The 8,766-nt window shown below is 47.9% G+C and overlaps 1 protein-coding gene across 1 annotated transcript; it reads right to left on the reverse strand.

The window, feature by feature from the left end:
* Window positions 1-6,598: 6,598 nt before the first annotated feature.
* On the reverse strand, window positions 6,599-8,622 carry LOC119446548 (Parkinson disease protein 7 homolog). The gene is made up of 5 exons (XM_037711002.2): window positions 8,437-8,622; window positions 8,158-8,319; window positions 7,711-7,780; window positions 6,989-7,072; window positions 6,599-6,883 (listed from the first exon to the last, which is right to left on the reverse strand). Exons 1-5 carry the CDS (start codon window positions 8,581-8,583, stop codon window positions 6,723-6,725), a joined length of 624 nt encoding a protein of 207 aa, XP_037566930.1. The 5' UTR covers window positions 8,584-8,622; the 3' UTR covers window positions 6,599-6,722.
* Window positions 8,623-8,766: the final 144 nt, after the last annotated feature.

Consider the following 8,766-nt stretch of genomic DNA (forward strand, 5'->3'; position numbering starts at 1 on the left):
CAGTCTTCCGGCGCTAGCTTCGCGCGCTTGTCATTCGGGATCCTCTCCGATGAAGCAGTTCGCCGGACGATAGCCGCGGGCGGGGTGGTCAGACGCCACTTGCCGACGACGGCTCAAAGCCTCCCGCTATACATGGCTTGCACTGACGTCACTTCCGCCAATGCTGGGTTAGGTTTCCGCCATATCGGAGCACCCGGATACGCCACCCGGAGCACCACCATATGGCACCACGCTGTTAGTCGTATGCGAATGGCACTGTTTTGCAATGGCTATTTGCGCAGTTGTTGGGTGTTGCAACCGCAGTAAAAGCAGCTCGAGGAAGGAGTCGGCAAACACGAACCTTTTTCGGCTTCCGAAGGTTGTGGAATGGCAAGACGAACGAACGAAAGCACTTAGCTCGAAGCGGCGCAGCCTGTGGCTTGCGCGTATCAAGCGTGCTGATCTCAAGGGCGATCTCCCAAACATTCGAGTGTGCGGCGCCCACTTCGTAACAGCTAAGCCTGCGCAATATTACATAATGCGCACTTAACGCTGCACTATAGAATCACATTTGTTTGCATTTGTAGGAAGACCGTCCAAGCTCTGAAGAAACGAACCCGGACTGGGCGCCAACGCTTTTGCTAGGCTACAAAGCAAATAATGAAGGCACTGCGCGCTACGAGCGTGCTGCAAGGCGATGGTATAAACGAACGACTCCCGAGGTTGACGCGGTGACCGCTGCACCGGCAAGAGCTTTTGGAGTCGGCGAAACGCCACCCGAAAACCGCTACGACGACGGTGACGACGACCGCACATACACAGACAGCCCGTTGAAAACTGTTGAAATCAAAACATGCATGTAAACAATGCAGAAATATCGATCCAAATAAAGCATGGAAAGTACGCACATCATTCTCCGAGCCACAAAACACTCGGGCAAGCTGCATATCCTGTTTGAAAATTTTCAGACCCTAGCACATAAACTCCGCTTTTACGGGATTGTTAAATGGACAGTATCAGTTCGTTTCTTCTCTGCACCAAGCTCCAATCTTGCGTGTCTCCTGCACGTACCACTGACTAACCAGGGAATGCCTCTGAATGTTATAAACAAAATGCGGCATGGAAAACGGGGGCTGCAGCCTGCATCTCCTAGTAGGAGCACCTTTTCTCCTTGCAGCCGCTTCGCCTACAGTGTTTTCACCCAACCGCTTGTGAAGTAGTTGTGGGATTCAAGCGATTTATAAGCCTTCATTTCCTCTAGTGTCGCGAAGCTTGAAGAGAAAACTAGGCAGTTTACATTGCATCCGTGTGAGACCTCGGGGAAAGCGCTAACGTCCATCGTCGTATCCGCACTCAGTCGCAACGTGTACGGGTCCACATCGTCGCACAGTTTCACTTTTTCTTGATATCGTGCACGCGCCGAACCGATCAGTCCTGCGTAAAATGCCTCGTTAAACGCAGGCCTACTGTAAACGGGTGGCATTTTTCGCGAGGAGCGGTGAAATCCGCTTAGAAAACACAGTGAGACCGCATAAGCGCACGCGATCAGATGCGAAGGCGGCGCGCGCGGTGCTCCGGCATGGCGCGGACGCAGCGGCGCGGGCGGACGTGACGTCACGTGCAAGCCATGTATAGAGGAGGCTATGCTCCCGCTCCCGCGCAACGCTCACAGAAGACGGTCCTAAAGCCCCTATATAAAAAAGTAGCGACACTCTCCTCCTCCACCTTCCCTCCTCCTCGATTCTCCTCTCTTTCGCGCTCGCTCCTCGACCGTGGCGCCGCCTACACCGCTCGAGCGTAGCAGACGACCTTTCGCAGAGTGAATGCGCGCTTAGCAAGGCGGTGCGTTTGAGCGTTTGCGTTTGCTTTCTAGCTTCGAGTAACTTCGTGTACAGCATAGAATTTCTGTAAGGAGGGTTATATAAATTCAGTGACGGCAGGTTTTCGTTTATTCCTGTTTTGAAAACTTCTTTTAAGTACCTAAACGAGCGCCAACGCCGTACCATGACGACTCCGAATGTATCGCGTGCGCTACAATTAGGTACGTAACATTTGTCAAGCGCGTGTCGCAAGATCTTGTTGCGAATTGGTGTAAATAATAAGTTTGTGATCGAATGTCAACATCTTGGCCTCCAGCAAGCCCTCGGTAACCTAAATAATCCGCACCGTCCATACCATGTGAATTCGCGACGCGTATCAGATGACGTAAAAAGGCTGATAGAGGACACAAACAATCGCTGCTCTGAAGGTTCGATGGGGCATTACAAGCTACAAAGCTGCCTACATGCGTGCTTGCCAATATTATAAGCACGCGCCAAGGCTCGGGGTGGGCGCTTGTCCTATTATGGTTCTAGTGCCTCATACTCGACAGAATTTTGCGCGGCCGGTCATCCAGTCGGGACTCTGCGTACATAGAAAATGAAATCACTTTTTTAGCATTCACTCGCGAAGCGGGAAGGCGGTAACATGCAGCGCTTCACTCAGTCTCAAACTAGAGCATAGTGAGCTTACGTTCAGTAAATTATTTTTTCAGGTTTGTGACTTGTCACGTTAGCTCGTCCGTTCACGAAGTGACGTACTTGTCGCGAACAGAGTTGCATTAAGGTGCATGCTTTGGGAACGGTTGTGCTCGCTCCGAATTTGCGAGATACGACTTTAATGAAGTGATGACGCGCGAAGAATTGCTGCGCTGTGACACAGCCTAAATTGCGCTAAATTAAATATTTTAGTAGAGGTCAAAATGATCTGAAACAGCATTCGAGTTGGTAGTTCATGGTTTATTTTCAGCATAGATGAATTACAGGTATGCTTTTATCGTCACAAGTCTGTGTGCATAATTACACTTAGCAATACAGGCATTGTTCGCATGCATGAGTTTAAACAAGTGCAAGATGCAGTTTTAGAAGTTTATTAAATTTCTTCCTGCCAATTCGATGAATCCACGTCTTTCTTCTTAACCCGTCGCGCTTACCGGACGGTATCGAGAAGAGTCGCTTGCCTTTGCTAGAAGTATTTTGGCATCCAAAGGTGCAGCAAGCCATGGTTATGGAAAATGCCTTGAAGCGGCGTCGCACTTGCCACAAAACTTAGTTTAACGCATTCTCAAACTTAAGCAACAAGGAAGAGCAACGGTACCAACGTGCGCTCCTCGCCAGTCGGTAGACGCTTATCAAGCGAAAATGGCGACGGAGCGTGATCGTAAACAAACGCAGCCAGCGTCCGGCGGCTCGGCGGTCCACGTGATGCCATTAGGCCAATACCAATGATGATAAGTGGTTCTTGAGGGAAAGGGAAAGGTTGGCGCTATACCAATGCGGCGTCGGCCTCGGACAGGGTGTGCGAGGAGGCGGCGGCATTCTTCAAAGCGTGACGCTACTTTTTTTATATAGGGGCTTTAGACGGTCCGGCCTCGCTTTCATCCATGGCCAAGCTCGCGCTGACTAGGCTAGCGCCGCGCTCCTCTTAAGGCCACCCCACATACTGTGTTTCCCTGCGTTTTCTGGTGTTTGGTCACTCAGCGTCGTCGCTGAGGGAGGCGCCAAGGTGAAACGCCGTGCTCAAGACGCACCAGATCTCACTGCCGTCACCGACGATACCGAGAGACGCAACGGCAAGAGACGCCAGTAAGAAACGCTGCCAGCTGCGGCGGTTGCTAGGCAACGGCTCAGCTCGCGGTGCTACCACCGGCCACAGCGAAACGGCGAGAATGTGGCCAGTGTAGCCTCGCTACGAAACAACTCGAAGCTTGGTAGCGAACGTGGAACCACCTATATAGGCCTAGCGTTGCCGCGGTGGTGGATACGGCTGCCAGTGGACCTGCGTGTGAGAGCGCCGGTGCGAGGCGGCGAGATAGTAAATATGGCGGCGGTGTATGGTGGCTTCAATGCCGTTTTAGAACTGCGGTCACGGCACAAAGTCCAGAAAATCGGACGGCAAATGGTTCTTGCGTCTGAAATTTGAGACGTTCTTATACATTGACTCTATAGGGTACGTGATGGTGCCGCGAAGCCGTCCGATTTACCGGGCGTGTCGGACATGGAGGCACCGGCCCCGCTTGGGAGCAGTTTCGAAAAATGCGTTTTGGAGCAGGATAAAGTCCCTTGATATTTTTTTTACTTTTAAAAACAGAAAATCTAGGAACTTTAGAGCAGGATGGCGCAGGAAATGTGGATTGGCGCAGCACTCCCACCCCTGAACGTTCTACATGAATTGTCTGTGATGGGCAGAACGCCCGCGCAACAATTAATATCGGATACATCGCGTGCACACGCACCGCGCTATACCGCGCGTAAGTGCAATGTATTTTTCTAGCCCATCTGCCAGGTAAGTGACATATCGAACTAGATGAAGTTTTCAATGTTGTGTCGAAAATGCGCAGGGTACGATGCATATACCCATGAGCTTCGGACATGACAGCTTCAGGTTATAATTTGAACATATGTGAAAACATATTTTTGTCACGAGGAAACTGAAATAACTCTGTGAGGACAGCTACGTATAACCATGGGTTGGCCAAAAAAGGTCCATGGACCTTCTTGGATGTCCATCAGACATCCAAAATTTGACGTCTGGCGGATGTCCGATTCATCTCCGAAGCTGTGCACGGATATTAGAACGTATTCTAGACGTCTCACGGACGAAGTGCTTTCACTGAGTAATTTTCCTCCACTAGCTCATTTCTAACCGCGCTATTCTTTCTCTTTCTCCCATACCTTTGCTCCAATCCGCTGACCGCCGTAAAGGTACGTACAGTACGTGTTAGCAGCTCAAGCTAAGCACACCCGCCGTGGTTGCTTAGTGGCTATGGCGTTGCGCTGCTGAACACGAAGTCGCGGGATCATGTACCGGCCGCGGCGGCCGCATTTCGATGGGGGCAAAATGCAAAAACGCCCGTGTACCGTGCATTGGGTGCACGTTAAACAACCCCAGGCAGTCGAAATTAATACAGAGTCCCCCACTACGGCGTGCCTCATAATCAGATCATGGTTTTGGCACGTAAAGCCCCAGAATTAAAAAAAAAGAAGAAAAAAGATAGACAATTGCATTGCGAACAGCAGCAATCTCCTTTCACCTTCCTTCATGACATGGAAATAACCAAATACTGCCACCACGAGCACGCACGGCTGTATTTCGTTGGTTTGCATTCATAGAGGAAAAAAAAAAAAAAAAAAAAAAAAAAAAAAAAAAAAAAAAAAAAAAAAAAAAAAAACTTGTTTATACACGCACGACTTCCTCCAAACGCTTGTGATCTGCGTCATCCGAGCTGAGCGTGCTGTACGCTGTACCTGTACCACGGTCTCTGAATTAAGGGCAGGAGTTAAGGCAGAACTATATCATGCCAACACGGCACGGTATTCGGAATCTTTACCGTTCGATTCGTTTTTGCACAAACTTAGTCACGTGGATGCTCACATTTATTCCTACTTGCACAAGAAATTGCTTGAGTTAACTTGGAACAACATACCGTGTGTTCTAAATTAAGCTTTAGGGAATTTTAAAGAATCGCCCGTGGCAGGTAGCATAATTCTTATCCTTGAGCTGGGGTTATTCGGGGAGGCGGATATTAGTAGCACGAGAAATCGAAACACATATTCAACTAATTAAAAAATGACTAATGAACTTCTTAGTTAATTACTTTACAACACATATTGCAATTTACAAATTGTAGCTGGTGAGTTTGCAAGACGCATCCACTTGAAATGAATTCCCAGGATGACACCAGTTTCGAAATATTATTTCCCGAAGTGTGGGACAAAATACATGGGCGTTCCAGTTACTTTTGTGCTTCAATGTATAAAACAGCATTTTGGTAAAAAAAAAAAAAAAAGTGATACAACAGTGCATTTTTATGGCGAGTTTGATGGTGCATACCTCCAAACTGGTGTCATTCCGGAAATTCGTTCCAAGCGAATACGCCCGACAAGCTCACCAACTGCAATTTCTAAATCGCAATATGTCGTAAAGTAATTAACTAAGAAGTTAATGAGTTTGTTAATTAGTTGAATATGTGTTTCGATTTCTCGTGCTACTAATGTCCGCCTCTTCGAATAACCCCAGCTCAACGATAAGAATTATGCTACCTGCCACAAGCGATTTCTGGAAAATTCCGTAATACTTCAAAATGAACATACTGCATATGCACTAGCTCCTCTCCCAATACCGGATACTTTAATTGTAAGGGCACATTGGGTACCAGTGGCATAGCCAGGAATTTTTCTCAGGAGGGGGGCAACGTGGCTGGACAGGTCGAATCCGGATACGCTGAAATATTGAGGGGGAAGGGGCGTGGAGGCACGTGCGCGGCGTGCCCCTCTCCCGGCTACGTCCCTGATGAGCACTACTCTCAAGATGTGCCAGAAAGCGCATGAACGATGCATGCATTTTGTGTGTGTGATATATGACAACATTTGACACTTAATCAGCCTATTTTTTATGTCCACAGCAGGACGAAGGCCTCTCCCTGCGATCTCCAATTACCCGTCTTGCGCTAGCCGACTCCAATTTCCACCTGCAAATTTCCTAATTTCATCACCCGACCTAGTTTTCTGCCGTCCTCGACTGCGCTTCCCTTTTCTTGGCACTTACATGTTAATTGCTTTAAGAAATTTGAACAGATCACACTGAGAAAATGGGCATGTAATTTATTTCGACAAAAGTAAGCAAACAATCTAGCCACAGCCAGACCTGCTAGCAGCAACGAAACTTTGAGCAGTTGACAAATCTGCAGTGGCAAGGGCGTGGGATCACACTTTCACTAGCATGGGTGGAACGAGTTTTTCCGCAGCAGCTTTGTTCTCCAGCTTCTCGACAATGGCCAAGGCAAACTCAAAGGCTGTGCCCGGGCCTCGGCTTGTAATCAGTTGACCATCGATCACGACTCTATCCTCGCAGTACTTGTAGTCGCCTGCAAAGTGGATTGTAGTAAACAGTTGAAACACATTAGGTGGGAAGAAGAGAGAACACAGGAAAACATCCGAATCAGAAGGGACCAAGTTGCTTGTATACCCACCCTTAGAAATGTCTTCTTTCTTGCTTGGGTGCGATGTGACGTGCTTTCCATGACCAATGCCATGACTCATCAGAGCAATAGGAGCTACACGAAGGTTGAAAAAAAAAAAATTCCGCCAAACTTGAATAGTCATCAATGGCACTAGTCATCAATGACAATAGTCATCAACGGAATTGGTACATCCCCTTTGACCCTCGAGTTATCCACAAATGAGATAAATGTGCTGTCTGTGGATCAGTATTTAGTTATAATGAAGCCTCATAAGGTGGACAACTACAGTATTTTGATGATGATGCATGGATGTTTATGGTGCAAGGGCTAGTTATGGCCAAAGAGCGCCAAGACAGTACAACATTTTGCAAATCGTTCTTTGTTCACTGCCACAGTGCACAGGGCTAATTCTACGAATACTACAGTACTCGTGACATGCGACATCAACCTGTTTCAGAAAGTTGATAAAGTGCTGACCATTTGACTGCTCTACAGCTGCTTCTATTACACAGATATTAAAGCCACTGTTGCAAAAGTGGCAAACCTTTCGCACTGTCTTTAGTCTTTGGCTGCGTCATTTTAACCATTGCATGATCACCACGACGACAGCAACTCGGTGGCGGAAGTTTGGGCCGCCATACATCAGCCAAATGTATGGCGGCGCTTCCCATTGGTAGCAACAGTGGGAATTTAAGGTAACTACAGAGTTTGCAAATATACCTCGTTATTACCTGCACAAATTGCAGCAACGAGTCGTCCACTTTTTTCTTGCTCCTTCAGCAACTTGCCAACTGCTGGACTCTATAAAGACAGTGAAGAAAGTACACAAATTAAGGGTGTATAACGCCTGTGCACCGTTTCTATAGTGAATGAATGGTGCTTTAGCGACCCCGCAATGAGAGTCTTCGAGACAATGTTCTCGCACAAAGTGAGCTAACTGCCACTGTGGCCAGGTTCTTGTTAACTTGCGTGAGCGAAAACACTAACAACGGTTCTGCCAAAAATAAGACAAACCAGTGGCATCCGCTAAAGTAGACTTCAGGTGCAGCTTAATACTTTTAAACCAACTGAGCCCGTTCAACAAGCGACAGCAACCGCTTTTCACAAGAAATATTCTCAGAGATAAGGCGCGCAGACCAAACGACAGTTTATGACCGATTAGGAAGGCGCGTGCTCACCGCTGCCAAGCTTTCTGCTCCCTTCAGCCCGCCGGGTAGAACGATTACATCGTACGGAGCCTGCAACGTAGCATCTTCCAAACTCATGTCCGGTACAACGACGACGTTTCGGCTGCACTTCACAGGGCTGGCACCGGTGAGGCCAGCGATGTTAACGTCGACCTAAAAGGCAATACGACGCCACTGTGAAGCGAACAAAAACACGGCCACAGAAAACTGACCCAGCCGACGGCTTGACGTCGTACAAGAGTTTTCGCGATGAAAAGCTGCAATACTCACACCAGCTCTTCGCAATACATCGGCTGCGATAACCGCTTCCATCTCTTCCGCGCCTTCGGCGAGGATAAGGAGAGCTTTTTTGGCCATACTTAAGTTTGAATAGTTCTGACGCCGGCGTGAGAACACACACACGCAACGAGAAAGCATAAAACTTGCTTTCGTTTTAAGACCTTGACGGGCACACGGTTAGCAACTGCTTGTTCGTAAATCCAACATAAAGTGCCGTTACATTGCAGCATTTATTGCATGTCAAGCACGCAAAAACAGAACTTCACATAGTCTAAAATAATAATTAATGTAAAATTATAATTCTACTTATGTCGCGTTGTG

Source organism: Dermacentor silvarum, chromosome 3, assembly GCF_013339745.2.
Source record: "Dermacentor silvarum isolate Dsil-2018 chromosome 3, BIME_Dsil_1.4, whole genome shotgun sequence".
NCBI classification, from domain to species: Eukaryota; Metazoa; Arthropoda; class Arachnida; order Ixodida; family Ixodidae; genus Dermacentor; species Dermacentor silvarum.

Excerpts from the sequence above, each read along its gene's own strand:
- LOC119446548 (XM_037711002.2), bottom strand. The coding sequence starts at position 8,583 with ATGCTTTCTCGTTGCGTGTGTGTGTTCTCACGCCGGCGTCAGAACTAT. Across the intron at positions 7,781-8,157 it reads GAGCAGAAAGCTTGGCAGCG|AGTCCAGCAGTTGGCAAGTT; the intron begins GTGAGCACGCGC and ends CTGTCTTTATAG. Across the intron at positions 6,884-6,988 it reads GAAAGAAGACATTTCTAAGG|GCGACTACAAGTACTGCGAG; the intron begins GTGGGTATACAA and ends TCCACTTTGCAG.